The 23,823-nt window shown below is 35.1% G+C and overlaps 1 protein-coding gene across 4 annotated transcripts in view; it reads left to right on the top strand.

Annotated features, from left to right (window-relative positions):
• PARP8 (poly(ADP-ribose) polymerase family member 8) overlaps positions 1–23,823 on the top strand; it is a 173,710-nt gene that overhangs the window by 115,747 nt on the left and 34,140 nt on the right. For all 4 annotated transcript variants that reach the window (XM_072756941.1, XM_072756944.1, XM_072756943.1 and 1 more), the window contains exons 11-16: positions 3,463–3,529; positions 9,126–9,251; positions 9,724–10,288; positions 11,941–11,991; positions 12,089–12,184; positions 22,096–22,188. In XM_072756941.1, the coding sequence (XP_072613042.1) occupies positions 3,463–3,529; positions 9,126–9,251; positions 9,724–10,288; positions 11,941–11,991; positions 12,089–12,184; positions 22,096–22,188 (998 nt within the window). The remainder of the gene's footprint in view (positions 1–3,462; positions 3,530–9,125; positions 9,252–9,723; positions 10,289–11,940; positions 11,992–12,088; positions 12,185–22,095; positions 22,189–23,823) is intronic.

Raw genomic sequence — 23,823 nt, 5'->3', positions numbered from 1 at the left:
TAATAGTTTATAACCCAAAGAAACATGAGGATTATGCTTCTTTTTCTCCATACATAAGAGTGACTATTTTGTGAATGAGATAAATTTGACCAAGTGTAAGTAAGTTTATGGAATCATAATAGTTCCCCCACAAAAGGGTAAAAATACTTTAGAGACTTCTGCTAGTTTGTGTCTGAAGTGTTTTAATTTTGTTCATTTGTAAGACATCTATTTTGGTGTTGCTTATGTTTTGTTATGTATATTTATCGGGTTGGTTTTTCCTCCTTTTCCTTGATATTATCTTCCACGTATTTATTTTCGATTGGTACACTTCAGTCTTCATTTACTTCAAGCAAGTTTTATGACTAATCCAAGGTTTAGACTGACCTAGTTAACAATTATTTTTGAAAGCATTCATTGCTAGGTTTTTGAAATACATGATTAATACTTATTTGAGCTGTAATATTTGGCCGGGGCTAATCTGACAAAATATCTATAAGTGAACAGGAATGATAAGAATTAAAGAAATGTACCTCCTTATCCACTTTAATATTGAAGATAGGGATTATTTTCATTGTACATGAAGAAATACACTTTAAATAAAAAGACATGATTATTCTTATGTATTTTTTTTTCAGAATTGCTGGTGTATAAGTCTAGTTTCTGATCTGAAGGGCAAGGCTGCTTTTAGTTTAAAGTGACAACCAACCAACATTATTAAACATATTTTTATGTGCACAACATCTCATCATTGGTACCTCTGCATGTACATGGTCAGTGTTAGAATCATTTCCACATATCTTAAACAGCCCTCACTGACTGCCTTCCCAACTTACATTATATGAAAGACAAGGAAAAATTGAGTAACTTTCACCTTTTTTAAAATATGAAAATATTTCTCTAGTGCATTCTGTCAAGTTCTTCCTTGTTCTCTTGTCCCTAAAAATGAAAACTTGTAGGGAGTTATGTAGTTATTTTAAGGTAACTTTTAAATAAATTTAGGAAGAACAGACATTTTTATATTCATTTTTCCTTTAAAGGAAAATTTGTTTATTGCTTTTAGTTATATTGATCAGTACAGTTCTATGTTTTTTTCTGCCTTAGGTCAGTAATTTTAGCTAAATTTATTCATGAGTACTTGTTTGCTATTTGTTTGTTAATGGGACTTTTGTATTTCAGTTTAGGATTTTTGTATTCCAGTTTATTTTCTAACTGATTATTATTTATCAGAAAGCTATTACTTTAAAAAAATTATAAGAATTGGAGTGACTGAGTGGCTCAGTTGGTTAAGCATTCAACTCTTGATTTCAGCTCAGGTCATGATCTCAGGGCGGTGAGATTAAGCCACATGTTGGGCTCCTCACTGAGTATGGAGTCTGCTTGAGATTCTCTCTCTCCTCTCCCCCCCAAAAAAATTATAAAAATTAATCTAAAACATTTCTAGATTTATGGAAAAATTGCTATATACTCTGCTTCCAGTTTCATTGATTATTAACATTTTCTGTATACATTTAATGCAGCTAATAGTAATAATTGCATTAATTTAATAGCAATATATGTTCTTTCACTTGAATCTTGGAACAGTTTTGGAAGTAACATCTTGTTACCTCTTTCAGTATATTCTGAAATTTGGGTCATCCAGATTTTATACTACTAGTTGAGTCAGTGTTTGTAACTTAAGTTTACCTAGGAGATTTATTATTTTAGTAAAATATTGACATTTATTTTCTAGTCATTCATAGTATAAATAAGTTTTATCTTTGCATCATTAATTTGTAGGAATGATTTGTATATTCTGGGTAAACATGCATCATTAATTTGTAAGAATACTATATATATATCCTGGGTAAACATTTGTGTCTATTATCTCTTTGTGCATTTATACAATTTTTTCCAGTGACAGTTTCAGTTTTTCTAGTGCATTTTGGAATTTTCTGCTTTTTTTTTTATACGAGATCCTTTTTGTTTCTCTGCCTCCATCTCCCCTGTCACTTTTTCCATCTGCCTGAGAAGAGATTGTGTCTTCTTCAGTCTTTTAAGAGAGAGCACAGCATGTTCCAATGTTGTCATCTTTTTCTTAAAAAAATTATTCTGCTGAATTTTCAAGATGTTAGGATTCTTTATTCGTTTTTTAATTTCTGTAGCCTGGGTTTGGGACAAGTAGGATTTGAGCAGTGTCCACTCTGTTCCTCAGTCTGTATATAAGGATTAGAATGCTTTTGGAAAAGGAACCGATTGATGATACTAACCAATTTTCTTTGATCAGTGGAGTGTTTGTGTCCCAGAGTAATGGCCAACACAGGAGGTGAGGAATTTGGGTATACCAATTTGGTTTCCATTGTGGAGCATGTATGGTCTGAGAATGTCCTATTAGCAAGACAGTTCACCATCTCCACAGATCCAGACGACAGTATCTCTTTCCAATTTCTTTATGAAGTTCCTGAGTGATTTTCCTACTTCTACCCTTGTTTTTCACAGAGATCCCAAGGTCCTTCTCAGATTTCGTCTCCTAAAATGATAATTTGCTCACTCCTCTGTAGTTCCACCGATCTCCTTCCTGTTCGTAGAATACTGAAGCACTTTTTTTTCCTCAGCGGCTGTGCCCTCCTGGTTTCCTCTGATAGGACACTTTTCTTCCTGCCATACTATCTAGTGCTGGAACCTACTATGCCCATGTACCCTTTACTCCAAGACCTTTTCCCTTTATTTTTCTCCAGAACCTTTACCACCATGTGGCGTTTTGTATCTGTCTAGTTTTTGTTTGTCTTTTTCCACTGGACCAAGGCTTTACAATAACAAGAATATTTGTGTGTGTGTGTGTGTGTGTGTGTGTGTGTGTGTGTGTATTTGCCATTCTAGCTGGCACGGTGGACACTCAGAAGGATATTCTTTAATAAATCTGTGAATAATGAATGATGAGTGACTTTTTTTGAGAGATTATTAAATTCATAAACATCATAGTTATTAGCTTACAGAAATGCATCTATCTGGTAAAACTACATGACATCAGGCTACCCAGTGAAAGGTAATAAGTCTCTTATACCTCATCATCCATTGTTAAATTGCAAAAGAAGAAAAAGGTGCATGTTTATATAAACATTTCTTTCTTTCACTTGAAGAATCCTGTACAAACTGTCCTATACAGTGCTATTTACACTTACATATTTTTTGGCAATTCTTCATTTTACATACTATATATTTATATACACATATATTATACATTAGTGTATGATATACAATGACCAAGAATGATCTCCAAATCTGTATATATTAAGCATAAATAGCAATGTACAGGACTGTGTGTATACTGTTTTTAAATATGAATGTGTGTATAAATATAATATTATGTATTATATAGCATAAATGTATAATTATGTATATGTACATATTAGAGTGTATCATTTATAATACTTTTCATTCTTTTTCCTGGCTGGTGGTTAAGTTTCAGCTCAACATTTTAACTCATTATATTTTCCTTTGCAGTGCCCACTGTTGATGTCTTTCAGATTTCTACAAAAGAGCGATTTGGATTGGGACATCAGCTAAAAAAGTAAGTTTCCCAAGAATAAAAAATAAATTTCTATTAAAGAGAATGGATTCATTGCTTTGCTCACTTCCCTCCCCCATTCTTGTTCAATAAGAGCTTTTTAAAGTGAGTGCCTCAGGAGAGGAACTCATGTGATGCCAAGAGCTGCATCAGTAATTTAGCTGGCAGAGTTCACATCTAGACCAGGCTGCATTCTTTTTATTTGCCTGCCCGGATCCACTTTCCTCCTTCCAAAACTCTGCCCTTACCTGTGGAGCTGATATGGTGGGTATAGCTTCTAACGTGTCGCTGTGTCTCCTGTGACCAACAGAGGAGGAAGCAGTGTTAAGAAGAGAGTATTTATTGTCTTTGGCTTCCACCCTAAGAGGTCACCTTGAGTTAACTAGTTCTTCAGCTGAAGCTCTCTTTTCTGCTCTAAGCCACAGCATTTGCAGGACTCTCTCTCTTACTGGGTTCCATTACGGTTTCCCTAGGCTTGTCCCTTGGAGCCTAGACGTGGTAACAGTCAGCAGCCATTGGCCCTGGGCAACTGCACTGTGCTTAGCTTCTATACCTACACTCTTCAAACAATCAATTCTCTTTTAAAAATAAACCTTTTATTTCCTTGTTAGATCTTGACTAATTCAATGGAGGAGTTTATATTTTATAAACATAAAATTACCGTGGTCAAAATGACTTTTAAAACATAGTAGCAGGGCGCCTGGGTGGCTCTGCCAGTTAAGTATCTGCTTTCAGATCAGGTCATGATCTTGGGGTCCTGGGATTGAGCCCCACGTCAGGCTCCCCTGCTTAGTGGTGAATCTACTTCTCCCTATCCCTTTGACCCTTCCTCCTGCTTGTGCACTTTCTCTCTTTCTTGCTCGTTCTCTCTCAAATAAATAAAATCTTTAAAAACAAACAAAAAATAAAAACAAACAAAACATAATGTATAGTCAAAATATAAATTTAATAAATCCCATGCTATATATCAGCTGTAAGAATTTGTATTACTGGAGAATACCTGAAGGGTTATTTATTCTTCTGATTATGCAAATTTTATTTCAACTTAAATTTTTCTTTTTTCGATTTTTTTAAAATTTATTTATTCGAGAGAGAGAGAGAGAGAGAGAGAGAGAGGCAGAGACAGAGGCAGAGGGAGAAGCAGGCTTCATGCAGGGAGCCCGACATGGGACTCCATCCTGGGTCCCCAGGATCAGGCCCTGGGCTGAAGGCGGCGCTAAACCACCGAGCCACTCGGGCTGCCCTCAACTTAATTTTTTCAAGACAGATCATTAGATTATTGTATATTTAAACACATGATTTGCACCCACCATGATGATGGAGTTCATGTGTTCACCTGTGTTTTAATGAATTTTAATTAGGTATCAGACATTAGCCTTTATTGAGCAATGTTCTAAGAGAAAGTACTTTGAAACTTTTTTATTTCATTTACTAAATAGGGGATTTATTGTGATCATTTTACCTGAGATTATGGATACAGGTGGAAGCTTATGTGTGTTATTAAGGGTTACATATTATGGAGCTCTAGAATTGTCTTAAAGTTTTTATGATTTGACATTGCTCAACTGTGAGTTATGTGTGGATCACATTTGAAAGGAAATTAAGGGAGTATTCTTGCAAATTCTCAGTGTTGGGTTTAAATGTGAACATAAAAAATTAGATAATAAGCCCTTAATGGTTCAAATTGCACATCTGTAAAACTAAATTCAATTTATAACATATATTTAGTACATTATAGAATGCAGTGTTATTTCTTGAAAAGGACTCAAAAGAGAAATTTTCTCAGTTTTCTGTACTAGGATTAGGTGTGCTTTTCCAGTAGAATTGGTTTTTTTTTTTTAAATTGCATTTTGTTTTCTGTGTCAAGCTAGTATCTTGCACATCTTGGAGCTAAGTATAGAGCCTGCCTCTGTTATGCCATCCAAGTTGGTTACCACCATTCATTGGCACATTCCCCCTCCTATGTAGTTTTTTCCCCCTCACCCAATTTTCTTCTTTGTTTTTAATGTTTTTAATTTAATGATTTTATTTTTTTATAGAAGTTTTAGGTTCACAGCAAAACTGATACAAGATTCAGAGATTTTCCATATATCTCCTCGCCTTCTTATTATCAATATCTCTTGCTAGAATGGTACATTTGTTGGAGTTGATGAATATATATTGACACTAAACTATCATCCACAGTCCATAGTTTTACTTTATGTACTTCTGTTAGCCACTTAACAAAATTATTTCATGAAAGTTAAATGAGGTTGATTCCAGCAAGACAAGAATTACAAAACAGAAATCTTGAAATATATAACTTTCTGCCCTTTAATGTTGTCTGAGCCTATTGTTTGGGCTTTGGAAAAAAAATGATGTGTATAATTCCAACTCTGAGAAATTAAGGAAAGCTGTGTTCTATATTCATTGTTTAATCACTTTGGATATGTAACATTTTGTTAATATTTCCATCTAAATGTTTAACATTTTAAAAAGGTTAATTACTTCTATGGATAAATTTTAGTTCTATGGCCAGTTTAGTATATGTGCTAAAACTTTTTCTTAATGATTCCTGATAAATTTTAATCTAATTTACTTTTCCTTAATTATAAATAACTGGGCTTGCCTATGATCCCTGCTAGTCTAAAATTACATGATTTCCAAAAATCTGATCTCATCTTCATAGTAAGTCATAAGAAGAAACTTGAAATATAAAGAGATTATTTTCCAGAAACATATGGCAAGTTAGGAAGTCCGACTCAAAATCTAGGCTCTTTGTTATTATTGCTCTCGTCTGTTTTCAGCAATAAGAAACACTCATTAAACTTTTTCCATGATTCTTTATCTGGTGTGTTTCCGGCAAGTAGACGGGTTTAATGACGATTACAGTAGCCTTTTTTCCTCTTATTTTATTATCAGCCAGTGGCAAATGTAGTAGCTCTTCGGAGTGCCAGCATAATAGAAACACTAGTGTGAACACTAAAATCTCTTGGTGGCCCTCTGTTATTAAGAGGTGGTCATTACACCGCATGTATATTTCACATACTATGGACATTAAACACAACATTAACTTTCTTACAGGACAGTTAACTCCTGCTTTTTGAATTCAAGGACATCTAGGGATCTGAGTGTCCCAAGTTTAAGAATTACTGGTTTTAGCTGCTGAGATTACATTGTGGAACGCTAATGCAATATGGAAGTTAGAACAGCTTTAGTTATTGACTCGTTATTGTTTTGTCCCAATTAGTCTATCAAGAGTTAGAAAAGCACTTGTTAGGTTTCTTGGGGAATGGTGCACAGGAATGGCAGTTTATCATAGGAGGAAAAGAATCTGAATGTACGTAGTAGAAAGGGTTAGTGGTGTTACAGGGTGTTTAGTGGGATTTCAGGTTACATACAGGGAAAAACAAAGTAATATTACTATTACATTTAAATTTTGCTGAGATCTTGGGTGAAAAAAAATCTTCAAAAATAAAGCATTAAATAAAAAATAAAAAATTTCCATTGGCCTGAGCTTCAAGGCGAATTTACTGCAAATTTGGAATGCTGCATCATTGGCTTCAGTTTTATCTCCTTCTTCCTCTCAGTTTGTAGCTAAAAAATATTCCATGAATGACTGTTTCTTCTGAACTTATCTAAGCTTGATGACTAAAGGTCAGAATAGTAAGGCTGAAGTTGTACTTTTTGGTGATTTGAGTTAATTTGATAGAACCTGAATGGTCTTGAGAATAGTGCTTAGTGCTAAGAGTCCCACCTTTCCCTTTTGAGCAGCATAGGTTAACATAGGTCAGTCTAGACTGGACAGCATAGGTGTTGCAGTTTTTCCACCAGGCTAAATTGGGAAGATTTCAATCTTTAACCTTATTTGTGTGAAATAATAGCTCCTGCTCTCTGGGGGTATTGAGAGTTAAAAGAGAAAAAAGATTGTTCTATAAATTACTCCTTGATATATTATAAATGGTAAATATTGATACCATTTTTTTTTCCTCCCAAAGCAATCTGTGTTAGAAATAACTGAGAAGGGCAGCCCCGGTGGGTTAGCAGGTTAGCGCCACCTTCAGCCCAGGGTGTGATCCTGGAGACCCAGGATCAAGTCCCATGTCGGCTCCCTGCATGGAGCCTGCTTCTCCCTCTGCCTGGGTGTGTGCCTCTCTCTCTCTCTCTCATGAATAAATAAATAAATCTTAAAAAAAAAAAAGGAATAACTGATAAGAACATAAAAAGCAGGGAAAGCTGAACTGACTTTTGAAAGAAAATCAGAATGTTTAATTTATTGTATACATAATGTTTAATTGTAAAAGTTCACATCTACTTTAATATCAGCCTTAACAGACCCTCTGCCATTGTCACTTGAAAGATGAGATACCTAGAAGTTGTCGCAATCTGGGACCTTTCTCAGAAAACAATGCCATATATTCAGGTCCACAGCTGATGTTCCAGAATTCTTTGCCATAAAATAGTGATGTGCAGTGGTCTTAACTTAGAAAATACTGAGATCAGGATTTACCAAATTCCTGCTTTATGATAGTAAACTAAAAGTTTTTAGAGACATACACATTTGGTTTTTTTTTTTTTTTGAGATTTATTTATTATTTTATAGAGAAACAGGGTGTGCGTGTGTGCACAAAAGGTTGGGGAGGGGCCGAGGGAGAAGGAAAGGGAGAGAGAGAGAGAATCTCAAGCCGACTCTGCACTGCCACAACCAGCTGGATCTCATGACCCTGAGATCATGACCTGAGGCTGAAACCAAGAGTTGGTCACTTTACTAACTGAGCCACCCAGCCGCCAACATAGCCGACACAGATATTTTTAAGAAACCATTTAAAAGTGAATGGGCTGTGCTGAGAAAGAAAATTTGCTGGTTTCGTATTTCTCCGTAGAGTCAGTTTTACATGGTTTGTTTTTACTTAACGATTTCACTTTCATTTTATTTCCCTTTTCATGAAGAAAACTGCATATGCAAATCAAGTGAAAAGAAATTGACTTTACTTGTATCTTAATAGATAAAATCATAATTACTATCAAACATTTTATTCAAAACTGTTTCTGGCACCAACAAAATAATTCACAATGTCCTTTCAGCTAAAGAGCTTTGGCTAAAGTTGTTGATCCTAAAGGCTGCCCTTTTAAATCTCCTTATATCCTATAATATATAATTTTTTTTTGAGATTTTTATTTTTTTATTTGTTTGAGAGAGAGTAAGCACAAGCATGAGTGGGAGGAAGGGGCAGAGGGAGAGGGAGAAGCAGACAACTCACTGAGCAGGGAGCCCAACATGGGGCCAGATCCCAGACCCCGGGACCATGACCTGAGCCGAAAGCAAATGCTTAACCATCTGAGCCACCCAGGTGCCCCCATTTTTTCAATTCTTTTATCACTTGTGTTATTAATCGTATCACAGAAATTAATGAGTTATTAACCAAAATGCAGTAAAGTCCTAGAAATTTTCTGCATGGTGCTTTCCTACATGTGGAAACATCTCGTATGACTCTCAATTAGAATCTCTCCAATTACTGTGCATTTCTTTTCCTTTGATAAATACATTCCCCCTATAGTAGAGAAATCTCATATTACATTATCTTGGAACTGTGATGACAGACTTACTTTGGATTGACAGGATCATGCAGACATTTGTTACCCAGCAGTGGAAACAGAGCAAAGAAAAATCCAATTGCCTGCACAATAAGAAGCTGTCAGAGAAGAAGGTGAAATCTCCCCTGCATTTATTTTCTACCTTGCGCAGGTGGGTAGTAGATGACTTCGTTGTCTTTTCTCGATTCTTTGGTACTTCGGAGCATTCTTCCTATAGTCTTGGCATCCATTTATTTTCTGTATGACTTCAAAGAACAGACAAAGTTCTATCCATTCCATCGAAAACATAGAAAGATACTCATTTCTACACTGAGTTTCTGTTTTCTTACCGTGAGTTAAATGTGTTAAAATGACATTCTTTGTTTTCTGATCACACGGAGTCGTCTCTATGTGATTAGTTGTGCATAGTTCTGGGGTAGGAGGGGCCAAAAACCTGATAATCCTTTTTTTTGCTTTGCAGGAAACACATAATTCAGGTCAGTCCGTGTGATCACGGCGCACATACCTTTGGGTTTCTATGTGAGCCGCGTGGGCTGTAGTAAAACGAGGGGGCATCTAGCAGAGCTGAGCTGGCCAGAGCCGCCCAGGTCTGCCCCGTTGTTAATTGTTGTTCCCTTTTGAAGGTCGCCAAGTTATCCTCCCCCTGGTTGCGGTAAGAGCAAATCCAAACTGAAATCCGAGCAAGACGGAATCTCCAAAACGCATAAGCTGCTGCGGAGGACTTGTTCCAGTACCGTCAAGGCTGACGATGTGTGTGCCACCAAGTCGCACAGGACCTTTGGCCGCTCCCTGTCCAGCGACCCCAGGGCGGAGCAGGCGGTGACGACCATTAAGTCGCACAAACTCTTGACCCGGCCCTGCCCCGCGGCTGTCAAGCCCGAGGACTGCCTCACCCTGAAGTCGCACAAACTGTTGACACGGTCCTGCTCGGGGGATCCGCGGTGCGAGCACAGCTCCAGCTTGAAGCCCCACAAACTGCTAAGCAGATCCTACTCCAGCAACCTCCGGATGGAAGAGCTGTACGGGCTGAAAAGCCACAAGCTGCTCAGCAAGTCTTACTGCAGCGCTCCCAAGGCCTCCAAGACCGAGCTTTTCAAGGAGCCTAACGCAGAGGGCAGGAGGCTCTCTCTTACCTCAGGGCTTATTGGTATCTTAACACCATCTTCGTCGTCCTCTTCCCAGCCTGCTGTGCGTAAACCCTTTTCATCCCCAGTTCCTATATGATCACGAAGGGGCAGGAGAGGGGTGTGTGCGCGTGTGTGTTGTCAGGTCTGGTAGAGGAAAGAAGCAACATCTGTTTCTGGTTGGTTTATTTTTATTTTTTTGGTTTGCTTTGTCTTTTTGTTTTGTTTTGTTTTGCACCCTTTTTTTCCTTGGGGATAGGATTTAGCAGACCAGACCTGTGCAACCGGTACTGGAATGTTCTTTTCGGTTCTAAAAAAAATAAATAGAGCTATTGATTTAAGGTCTAGTCCAAATTCTGGTCATGGTCATGAATGCTGCTAAAAATGGATGTCGGTTGGATCCCTAAAGCCTAGATCCCTAAAGCCTATCCTACTAAGCGAGCATGGCATTTCAATGTTTTATCAAGTAGGTTTATCTGTTTGCTAGTTTCCATACATAGGTAGTGGAGGACAGAGTTAGTCTAATAATTAAATATATATATATGTATATTACTCTAATATTACAAAGGAACACTTTGCCTATGAACATCATAACTTGTAGAGAGAAGCAGCATTTCCTTCTGTATCCCAGAGCTTCACTTAAAGCTGCTCTCAGTGTCTACTTTATAAAACTGAAATCACTTAATCCTGAAGTTTTTTGGTGGAGATGGGGCTGGAAGGTGACTGTGATAAAACTTGAGTCCTTTGGGTGGTATTTATTGGGAGTCAGTCTTACACAAAATTTACCTTTGGAGTGATCAGTTAGAGCCAATTTCAGATAAAGAAAACAGACCTACCTTCTGTATATTAATTACATAAAAGAGTTGATAAAAAATGTTGCTTCTTTTGGGGGGGGGGAATGTGTGTGTGTGTGTGTGTTAGGGTAAGCATGTATGTAGCTCTTAACCATACATATGGATACACTTAGCAATCGATGAAATTGAAAAAAAATGAGATATATTTTCAGAAAGTTGTTCTGCTCTTGTATAGCTTTATTTCTAAAATTACATTGTAAGTGATATCATAAAATTATATTTGTGTTAAGAGAATATATTTAAATATGTTGATAACTTTAGTTGGAGATCCCTAAAAGTCCATTTCCTAGCAAAAGTAAGCATTAAGGACACACACACAGGAAATAATGTCAAAGTGTTAATAACAAAGAGAGTTTCCCATGATAGTTATACCTACGAAAGATAATTTCACATATTCTGTAAAGGAAAATGCCTTACTATCTTCCTGTATGATTAACCCTCATACAGTACAATAGTTTAGTGTTGTGCCTCCTCAGTAGCTGTCTCATATATCCTTGGAGGAATAATTCTCATTGTAAAATAAGATCGAAAATAGTCTAAGTGAGGAGGTGGGAGCATTTGACAGTAAGCAGTAGAGGAAATGAGCTTTTGTGATCATTTAAAAATGCCAATCATTTTTACTAGAAGATCAAAAATTAAGAATACTATTCATTTAGCTTAGACAAGGCTTGCAATAGTAATGGCAGAAAGTATATTATAATAAAGAAATTCTAAAATCTTGATGTCATAATCGGTGATCTAATTCATATTACAGGCCGTCTTAGATCACACTTGTATTCACTGTTGCAGAAAGTCAAAGTCTGTAATTTATATATTCTTTGAGTTAAAAAATTATTTTCTTCTTTTACTTTGCTTTTTATAGCCAAATGGTGCCAAATGCATTCCAATACGAGACCGCGGCTTCCTCGTGCAGGTATGAGCCAAGCCATCCACTGCAGAAGGATTTTAGCTTTTAATGGGTGTTCAGATAATTTCTGAGCTTAATTATTTCTCTTTATTGTTTTATTCAGACAATTGAGTTTGCTGAACAGCGGATCCCTGTATTGAATGAATACTGTGTGGTTTGTGATGAGCCACATGTGTTTCAAAATGGCCCCATGCTCAGGGTAAGTTCTCACTGATAGAACTATCAATGCTAATATAGACTATAAATGACAAGGGTTAAGATATAAATAAGTAAATGACTTGACTTAGCAGTAAATGCTCTCCAATGAGCAAATTATGTAATGCACATAGTGGTGTAATTTTGACAAATGAATCACTGTTTCTGAAGGAGTCTGTGAAAGAGCAAGTTGTTTCATATTAGGAAAATATTTCTTAAATGTGCCTATCCATCATCTCTCTTTCCATCCATCTATTTGCGTGTCTCTCTCTTTCCATTTACATCTATGTTAATATCAATTGATGTAGACGTAGGTGGATATAGAGATAAATATAGCTATAGGTGTATATATATAAGCTTGTGAACAGTGTTTCTTCAAAACCACACAATTTTAAGATGCTTACTCTAGAGAGGAAAGGGTTGAAGTTAGAAGAGATATAGAGTAGCATTCAGAGAATTAGAATAAAGATTTTTTAAAAATGCCAGCTCACTGACACGTTTGGGGCATTATTGAGGGAGTATAGAAATAAGAATCAGTGTATATATGTGCAGTTTGGGGGGATTCACCCAATTTCAAGTTTTCCTGCAATTTTTAATTGAGATAAATTTCACCACCATGCAATTCACTATTTTAATTTATACAATCCAGTAGTTTTTAGTATATTCATAAATTTGCAACCAGTACCACTGTCTGATTCCAGAACATTTCTGTTACCCTCCAAAACAACCCCTCACACGGGTGCCTGGGTGGCGCAGTTGCTCAAGTGTCTGCCTTTTGCTCAGGTCCTGATCTCAGGGTCCTGGGATCCAGCCCCATGTCAGGCTCCCTGCTCCGTGGGGAGCATTCTCTCTCTCTCTCTCTCTCTCTCTGTCTCTCAAATAAATAAAGTCCTTAAAAAAAGAAAAAAAATCCTTAACTGTTAGCAGTCATTCCCAATTTTGTCTTCCCCTCATTCTCTGGAAACCATCAATTTATTTTTTTATTTCTTTTTTTTTAATTTTTATTTATTTATGATAGTCACACAGAGAGAGAGAGAGAGAGAGAGAGGCAGAGACACAGGCAGAGGGAGAAGCAGGCTCCATGCACCGGGAGCCTGATGTGGGACTCGATCCCGGGTCTCCAGGATCGCACCCTGAGCCAAAGGCAGGTGCTAAACCGCTGCGCCACCCAGGGATCCCTATTTTTTTATTTCTATGAATTTGCTTATTCTGGATATTTCATACAAATGGAATCATATGTTATTCAGCCTTTTGTTTTTGGCTTCTTTCACTTAATATCTTCAATGGGGTGCCTGAGTAGCTCAGTGGTTAAGCATCTGCCTTCAGCTCAGGGCGTGATCCTGGGGTTCCGGGATCAAGTCCCATATCGGGCTCCCTGCATGGAGCCTGCTTCTCCCTCTGCCTGTGTCTCTCTGCCTCTCTCTGTGTGTCTCTCATGGATAAATAAATAAAATCTTTAAAAAATATATGTTCTCAAGATTCACCCATATAGTGTCTATAATTCCTGTATTCATCTTTTTTTGTAATAGTATTATATGGATATATGACATTCATTTATCCATTCATCATTTAAAGGAATTACTGGGACGTGTTAACTCTGTTTAAGAAACTCCAAACTCTTTTTGACAATGGCTGTATCGTTTTATATTCCCATTGACAGTGCATGATGGTTCCAATCTCTCCAGTATTCTCCAGCACTTGTGATTCTCCCTTTTTTCCCATCCCAATTACAGCCATCTGAATGTACGTAAAGTGGTATTTCCTTATGGCTCAGATTTGCACTTCCCTAATGATTAGTGATTTTAAGCATTTTTTCATGTGCTTATTGGCCACTTGTGCGTCTTCTTTGGAGAAATATTTGTATTCATTGCCCATTTTTAATTGGACTATTTCTGTTTTGTTGATGAGTTATTAGAGTTCTTTATATATTCGGAATACTAGATTATTATTAGATATGTGATTTGCAGATATTCTCTCCTGTTTTATGGGTTTTCTTTTCACTTTCTTGATAGTGTCCTGTGACGCTCAAAAATTTTTAATTTTATGAAGTCCATATTTATCAATTGAACTATTGCTAATCCAAAGTTACAAAGATTTATACCTATATTTCCTTTTAAGTATTTTATAATTTCTGTCTTACAATTAACTCACTGATCCTTTTTGAGTTAATTTTTGTGTATGGGGTTAGGTTTTAAATTTATTCTTTTGTATATAGATACCCAATTGCCTCAGCACCATTTATTGAAAAGACCCACCTTTCTCCATTGATCTTGGCACCCTTATTGAAAATCATTTGACTCTAGGTGTATTGGTTTATTATTGGACTCTTAATTTTATTCCACTAACCTGTATGTGTATCCTTGCACCTGTGCTACACTGTCTTGATTACTGTAGCTCTGTGGTAAGTTTGTAAGAAAGAAGTGTGAGTCCTCCAACTTCGTTTCCTTTTATAATATTGTTTTCACTATTTAGGGTCCCTTGCACTTCTATTTGAATTCTAAGGTCAGTTTGTTCATTTCTGAAAAAAAATAAAAGAGGGGGGAGTTGGAATTTTATAGGTTTGCATTGAATCTCTAGGCCAATTTGAGAAGTATTGCTGCCTTAACAATTTTAACCCTTCCAATCCATGAACACAGGAAAAATTTCCATTTATTTGGATCTTAAAAAAATTTTTTTCTACACTATTTTGTAGTTTTCATTGTTCAGTTCTTATACATCCTTGGATAAACTTAATTTTCAAGTTAGTTTATTCTTTGTAATGCTCTTGTCACTTCTAACCAACATTGCACTGGAGGCTTTAGCTGATTAGATAAGAAAAAATATTAGAAGGTATCTAGATCAGAAAGGAAAAACTGAAATGATCTCTATTTGCAGATGACATGAGTGCTGTGTGCTAGACACTGCAGTAGATTGCATATTGCTTCCTTATTTGATTTTCACAAAACTCTTGTGATTTATGTATTTTTGTGCCCATGGTGCACAAATTAGGGGATTAAGATTGAAAGAGGTTAAGCAATTTGTTCAACATCACTCAGCTAATATGGGTAAAAGCTGGACTTTGAGCCTGATGCTACCTGGTTTTAAAACTGTATAATAACTGCTTACTGAAGGCTTCTTAACTATAAGGCATCATGCTAGATTCTGTTGTACTGTTTAAGAGAAATTTGTCTTGGTCTTGGGAATGTATATTTGAAAAGACAAGTTAAAAAGCCTAGAAAGAGACAATTTTGTCAGTACTTGTTTGCATTTCAAGATTATACTCTTAAAAACCTATAATAATCATTTCTAATCATGATCTTTTGTCAAGTTGTCTGATATGTTGGTTTTATTTTATTTGCGTATAGGAAACAGATACACAAAAAGTTTTTCTTGCCCCCCATACACTATTTTTTATCTTCCTTCAAAGAGATACAGTATTACTCTGAAACCCAAATTAACTAAATCATCATTTATTTATTAAATATTTGTGCAAGTGTGTGTGTGTATTAAATATTTGTGCAAGTGTGTTACATGATACTTGGAAATGTGTAGTTATGATGAGAATAAGGAGAATCCTTTGGTCATCTCAGTTTACCCATCAGAGGTCCATCTTTATATCTGTGTATCTTGATCTATTGCTTGATCTATGGCAATGCAATCTTCACTCCAGAAATTAATAGTAATGTTATTAATGGCACATGCTTTTTTAGTGCTTTTTATGCGATCATGTGTTCAAAGTGTTTTACATGGATTGATTTACTCCTCATGATAACCCTATTAGATGGCTATTATTATTACCCCTGCTTTACAGATGAGGAAAACAATAATTTTTTTTAATATCAACACTGCTAGTAAGTGATAGAGATGAAATTCAGATCCTGTCAGAATGGCACAAGGCCACGGTTCTTAGTCATGATGCTACTTTTGTACTTGAACTGACTACTTTTATATCCTGGAAATTTACTACACATGTTGTGGTTCTTATGGTTTAGTTACTGGCAGTTCATTTTTGCAATAAGTGGTAGAAATGTCCTGATTGCCATTGGTATTCTCTGTGCCTTGTTCCAATTTTTGTTTTACTTTACCTGTTTTATTCTGAACCAGTGAAGCTACTGGTTTCTTTCTAGAAGTGGAAGTGCTTTTGTAAATAATGATGCTTTCTAAAGAAATAGAGCTAGTTATCAGCTGGTTTTATATTGCTACAATTCAGACTGATATCTAAGGAAATCAGAAAACCTACTTAGGTTTCTTAAAGAGTAAGATAAGTGACAACTGAGATCAGAACAGAAAATGAAAGACAAAGAAACGTCTGATTGTCAAAGGAAAAGAAGTAAACAGAAAGCACTGCTTCTTGATTGTTTTAAATAGATATTTAACCTAAATCCAGCATACTCGTTTTTTATATATCTCTCTTTACACTGCAGTATGTTTTATTGTAGTTTTAATAGAAATGTATTAATCACTAAACTGACCCATTGACCATTTATTCAGCTCAGGTGACACATTACAAACTGTAATACTACTAGAGATGTAGAGAGAAGAAGTTATATACCCCAGTGGGTGGTTAAATAGATCAGAGAAAACTCGGGGTTCCATAGAATTCTATGCCTGATGTTCATTATGTTTGTTAGATCTCTCTCTTTCAAAATTCAAACTGTGTCTTACATTTTTTCTCTTTTTTCTAAGCATGATTATTAATTGAATGACTAAGTCGCCCTTTACTACTATTCCCCAGAAGTCCTAACATTTTGGTCACTAGTACTGCTCTGTCACTTTCCTCAGAGATCTGGGTAAGCATATCGAACTTTCTGCAACATGGGTAGCCACACTGCTTACTTATTTAGAATACATAATGATCCACTTATCTCTTTGTTCATTGAGGTCATAAATGTCACTCCCAGGTGTGAGGCCTGACATGAAATACTTTGAAAATGCATAAAACTCACATTAACATCACAAGTTTATAAAGTCCTGCGGTTTTTTTGTGTGTGTGTGTGTGTAGTTTGGATTATGATCAGAAAACCAAACCAAAACCGCATCAGTGGTTCTTTACATTTTGAAATCAACTGAAGTATTAATGGAACAAACTGTTGATGCTTTAAAATGTTGATTTTGTCTTCATCTGGTGTTTTTGGAAAACATGAAAATAAGGTTTTATCACCAGACTCACCACTGTTTTCTCAGTCTCTAACTTCCTAGTGCTCTTTTTATTAGACTCACCCTGAGCACCAGGATCAATGTAATTGTTTGTCTTCTTTGAACCCTACACAAGGGCAGCTGAACTAGTTTGGAGAAAACCACACACTTGGTTGTAGGGATTAGTGTCCCTACAGTTAGAGGTTTATCACTGGTACTTGGCAATCATTCTGTATGTCCCTGGCTAATAGACTTTCCCATTCCCAGATCAACATAGGATACAAAAATTATGACCTCCTTTTCTTCTCCTATCATGTGAAAATGTTCCAGATTGCTTGGTATGAATGGATTGATCAGGCCTGAGATTTTGCTATCATTGTTTGGGAATAATGCCCCATAAACTGAACCAAAATCAGCTGAGAATCTGTAATTTTGTGTATCCAGCCTTGTTTGGACCTTAGGCAAATGTTTGTAACTAAGTTCTTATTTTCAGAGGGAAATTAACAGCACCCAGTTATAACTTCATCATTAGTTTAAAGCATTCCCATGAAAATTGTTGAGAAACTGAGAATATAGTTAAACCTGGATATGTCCTATTTTACTTCCTAAGAATAAAACAGCAGGTAGGTCTTCTTGTAGTTAGGTCTGACTTTAATATTTAAAGAATGGATGGAAAAGCACATCCTGGTCCCTCCTTACCCCATCTTCCCATCCCACAGAAGTAAGATTTCAACATTTGAAATACAGGCTAAGCTAAATAATAATTATACCAAAACATTTTAGTTCAGAAATAGGATTTTTTTTCATATCTAAATTGAGTAGAAAGAAATTGGCTCAAATAACAACTTTAGTTGTGTGAGACAATAGGAAACACTGTTGAAGCTTAAACAGGCATGAGCCTATCTTTACTATATATCTGTCTTGATCTCTGTGGGATTCCTGTCTTTCTTTATGGGTAGTAAACTTTCCCCCCACCTTGAATGTGTTTCTCTTCCAAACTATGAAAAGAACGTGAAGCACTGAATATAAAATCAGAAATACAAAGAGCTAAAGGCTTGTAGGTTTTGAGTTTCTAGCAGATACTCTTAATTATTCTCATATGTTTTCAATACTAGTTTTTTAATTATGAATTGTATTTACACTGCTCCTTTATTTTTTAGCAAGAACAATTTTAACAATAAATTAAGGATTTGGATAAACTATGGATATGAAAATAAAAATATAAACCATTTCCTAATAAGCTTCAATGAATATTTTTATTAAACATTTATTTTTGTATACAAATTGGGCTAAAAGAAGTAGAAGATATGACTTATCCAGGTTACTTAGTTAATATTTAAACAGCTCTGTACACCTCAGGGAGATTTTATAAACCTTATCTTACTTGGTTCTCTTTCTCAGTCTTCTTATCAACCTAGTGCTCTAGCTGTGATTTTTTTTATCCCTGTTTTACAGATAGGAAAACTGAACTGTGCACATGAGCCCCAGCTAGAGCAGTAACCACTTTTTATCTGTTCTATATGTAAGGCTTACATGACAAATTTTGTTTAAATGGGAAGAGGATGACAAAAAAAGGTTTGAAAACCACTCACCTACACCATACTATATATAAATACATAGCTAGATTCTCTTGAATTTTATCATTTCTATTTTTAGTAGGAAGTAATTTAAATTCATTGAAGACACAAAGTTTCTAAAATGCATTTTAGGTTCTAAAATATTCTTTAGGGCTTAACCATTTTTGAAATATTTTTCATTGCTCACATTTAAATTGTTTTGATTCAAATAAAATTTAAAATGCATTTCTCTTAGCTTTAAAACTTCTAAAGTAAATCTTTGGGACATATAAAGTTCTCCATGTGTTTAAATGGTACATAATGAATATTATATTGCAAAAAAATTATGTATGTGAAATGGCAAGAGGGACTTGTCATGGTTTTACAGTTTAAATTATAGGAACTAATTGCTTGAGGAAAATATAATAACATTAAGAATTGGTAATACTTTACAAATTGCAACTTACCAATTGAAAACTCAAAAATGAATTCATAAATGATGTACAAATTTAGTTATATTTAGGCATGCACACTTTGTATTAAATTACATGTAGTAAGACATATCATTGAACTTATCCTGTAAAGCAATTAAATTACTGTCTTATTTTTTTAATATATTTTTAATTGGGGTATATTTTTATTAATTTATTAATTTATTTTTTAAGTAATCTCCACACTCAACGTGGAATTTGAACTCACAACCTCAAGATCAAGAGTTGCGTGCTGTACCAACTAAACCAGCCTGGTGCCCCAACTATGTTCCACTTTTTAATTGATGCTAGAACTTTCTGTATGAATAGCTTAGTAATAGCAGAATTTGTTGGGGGCGGGAGATTAGCTGAGAGTCTGCTAACATGGGAGAACACTAACCCACAATATAATTACTTATGTTTCTTTAGGGAAGAATAATTTGGTTTCCCTTTCTTGAATAAGATATCCAGTCTGTGAGCAATGAGATATCTAATCTTGATTACTTAATATGATTTGAGAAGTTTGTTTTAGTGTGCTATCTTGTGTTGACATTTTGAACTTCTCAAATAAGATGTGAATAAACATGGGGGAAGAGAGGGTGAAAGGTTTACAAAAACTAGTTTGTAAATGTTTATCTCAAAGTTAAACTGATTTACATCTCAAGTACTGTCTTATACTTTCTAGTAAAAATGAGCAATAAATATAGAATTGTTATTTTAAAAATTCACTAGTATTTACTTAATTTGGTGTTAATACAGCATATAAATTAATCACCTATCACTACCTCTATGTTTGCTATTTTTTAAAAAAGGGGAAGATTATAAGAATTTAAGGTGTACTTCAAATTTTTTAGTGTGGTAGTGAAATTGCCTTTCCTCCTTCTCAAAGTTTTCTAGTTTTCTAGGGTACCTGATTTCCTTCTTCATATAGTTGCAGTAACTGTATATTCCTGTGAATCAGCATCATTTCAACCAAAAATATCCAGGAAATCTTAAAACTTTATCCATCCAATCTCATATAGTGTGAGGTATTTTATTTCATTTCCATTTCTGTTGTTTAAAGCAACAATTTGGTACTGAGAAACATAGTTTATATTATTTTAAACAGTTTCTAGAATCTGTGTGAATATACATGTAGATAGGTACATATATACATACATATATACATATTAGGATGATCACAAAGTATAATTGATTGCCAAAGTTCAAATGAAAAAATAAAACCAATTATTACTTGTATACACTTAGTAAGCTTTATCTTATTATTCCTTTGGGATTGATGGATTTTATTCATTAAAAAAAGTATGGTTATTTGACAAGAATAGTATTAAAAATAAAAAACCTTCTGTATCACTGTTTACTTCCTCAGTGGACTTTGTGGGGTAGCTGTACAGGAATAAATTCCTAGGGCCCTTTATGATTTCCATGGTTTATCTTTTCCTTGGATTCTTTTTGTATACAGGTCCACTAAAATACCAATATAGAAAAAAATAAAATAAAATAAAATACCAATATAGTGTTTGGCAGGATAAGAAATATACAATAAATGACTGCTGTTATTATTTCAGACCGTATCATGCTTCCAGAAAGTGAACAAAAGAAACAACCAATGTCCCTGGAGAAAATGGAGGCTGAGATATATGTGCACAGAAACACACAAAAAAAATAGAAGATTAAAAATAGGTTAAACTTAAGAATAAGTAGCAGAAATTGAACAATCTGATGTAGCAGGTATATATAGGTTGAGTCTGGAAAAAGAGCTTTCTCCAATTTATTTCCTCTGAGGTAGATTTTCCTAATGTTTCGGAAATGTAATCAAACTGTACTTTTAAGGTGTACAAAAGAAATGTATCAATTGGTTGTTTTCCTGGAATTCTCTTAGGGGAATGTCAGCCAGAAATGTTTGTGATTGGTTATGCTTATGTCTACAAAGCAACCATATGGGCCCATTCCGAACATAAAGGATGGACCCTAAAGGACCATACTTCCCACTGGTTAAGCACTAGACCAAGCGGTCTTCTGAAATGAGTGAGCACAGGGCCAGTGGCACTAACAAATGACTTTTGTCTGCTAGGCAGTGGCACCATGGATTGTATCGTGTTAGGCTTCATCAGCTACCTAATGCAATGTATCTCGAGAGATAAGATAGATCAAACAGATGACACCATATTAGATTTGAAAGATGAGAAGTTTTCCAAAGCAATTGCAGAGTGTATATTTCAGTGCTGTTGACTTCAGGAGGTTATTGAAGTCAAAAGTCTTTGCAACAAAACCAATCTTTCAAGAGCTGGGTAGCAAGTAAGCAGTCATGCTTATTTCTTCCAAAGAAAATTACCTAGAAAAAAGTAGGATTCTTCTTTGTATGTTTGTTTTACACAGCTGTAGAGTCTAATCTCATTTTTTAGTATATCTCCAGCTTAGGTGTCTGCTTTATATATATATATATATATATATATATCTCAGGTACAAATGTGTATTAAGTAGGAGAGATGGATTTTCCATCTATTGCTAAAAAATTCTAAATGCTGATGCTAACAGCTATTTGAAATGGATTTCTTATATTTCTGAATCCATATCACTAGATGATTATTTACCAATTGTTACCCAAATTTAGAAATTTAACTTTTGTTAAATAAAGTCCTATGATTGATTTCTTTCTTTTTAACATTCTGAAATCTGCATTTTCTTTATATTTAATGGAATGTCATAAATTTAATTTAGGAATTGGAAAATGGAAAAAACAGCGTTGTAACTGATTGCCCTTTCTTTTACAGCCCACTGTGTGTGAGCGAGAGCTATGCGTGTTTGCTTTTCAAACCCTGGGAGTAATGAATGAAGCTGCTGATGAGATAGCAACCGGAGCTCAGGTAGGAACACATGGTGCTAATTATCCTGATTTTGATTTGAAAAATTTATTCTGATACACTAGTTACCTTCAGTCTGTTCTTCTTTTGGACACATTTTTTGATAGTTTGACGGTAAACCAAAAAGCAAGCTGGCGTTTGACTTTTTTATTTTATTTTATTTTTTTAGCTAGAAACTCAGTTTTGCTATCTGTATCTAGTGAGTGTTTTGTCATTTGGCAGTTGCCAAGGGAAGAAATTAAGCCAAATTTCTTGTGTTTGAAAAATAACTGTGACTCTGTCATGGTGAAGTTGAAATATCGAAACCCTTGCACATGCATTATGTAAAATTTATTTGTAAAGTTATAGTGCCATAAAATGGAAGCCAATTTATTTTTAAAACTTGGGTGAAACAATAAAGGGCAGAATATATAAAAAAAATCCAATTTTACAATAACAGTGTTTATGACATGGAAGAAAAATATAAAAACAAATGAAGCAGCTTGGAAGTAGAGAAGCTTTCCATGCTTCTGGAAGGAAAAAATAAATTCTAAAGATGCCAGAATTTACTTCGCGAATTCCATCAAAATTTCAATTTATTTTTAAAATTTCTTTATGGAGTCTAACTTTCTAATAAATTTATAAGAAAAGAAATCAGAGAAAACAAAAATATGAATGTTAATTAAGGGAGGCTAGACCAAGCATATACAAAAGCATATTCTGCAATCCTGGGGTGCCTGGGTGGCTCAATTGGTTAAGCATCTGCCTTCAGCTCAGGTCATGATCTCAGGGTGCTGGGATTGAGCTCCGTGTCACACTCTCTGCTTAGCTGGGAGCCTGCTTCTCCCTCTCCGTCTGCCTGCCACTCTGCCTACTTGTGCTCTCTCTCTCTGTCAAATAAAGAAATAAATTCTTAAAAAAAAACATTATGCAACCCTGTATTTTTTTTAAATGCAGCCGTGGCAAAGAACAGAAAGAGATCTAGTTATAAATGTATTTAATATACTTTAAAGGCGGTATCACGTCAAGTTGTAAAATGAAAATTGATTTAGTATGTGAGGCAGGAACAAATGACCTCCAACATGGGGGCGGGAGTCAATTTAGCCCTGTACACTGTGTGTAAAAACAAATTCCCAAAAAGACTTAAAGAAGAGTTTCATTTAAAAATACTATATACAAACTAGGGGAGAGTAAAACCAAGCATGCACAATGCAGATAGTGTATCAGGTTTGTGCATTTATGCAGTTTCAAGAAATGGTGAAGGAAAATACCAACAGATTTGAGTCCTCACATACTTTCCATTTTTTACTGGAAAGAATAGTGAACATTAAGGGCTAACCATGAGAAAATTTGTTTTGCCTCAAGCATAGTTGTATAAAAGCACATAAAAATTAAAAAGAAAGACATGAAGACCATTAACAGATTAATTGTGGAAATGAACACATGATTTACAAATATGGACCTATAGTTCATAAAGAAACATAAGAAAATTTTCAGCTTTACTGAAACCAACGGGAAGGTAAATGTGACAAGAATTACCAATCTGTCACTGATAAAATTTACAAAGATGGTTAGGAAAAAATGAACATATAACAGACATTCGTTCAACAAGTATCAAACACCTACCATGTAACAGGCATTACACCAGATGGAACTACA

The sequence above is a fragment of the Vulpes vulpes genome, chromosome 4 (genome assembly GCF_048418805.1).
Source record: "Vulpes vulpes isolate BD-2025 chromosome 4, VulVul3, whole genome shotgun sequence".
NCBI lineage: Eukaryota > Metazoa > Chordata > Mammalia > Carnivora > Canidae > Vulpes > Vulpes vulpes.
This window is presented reverse-complemented; position numbering and strand designations above follow the sequence as displayed.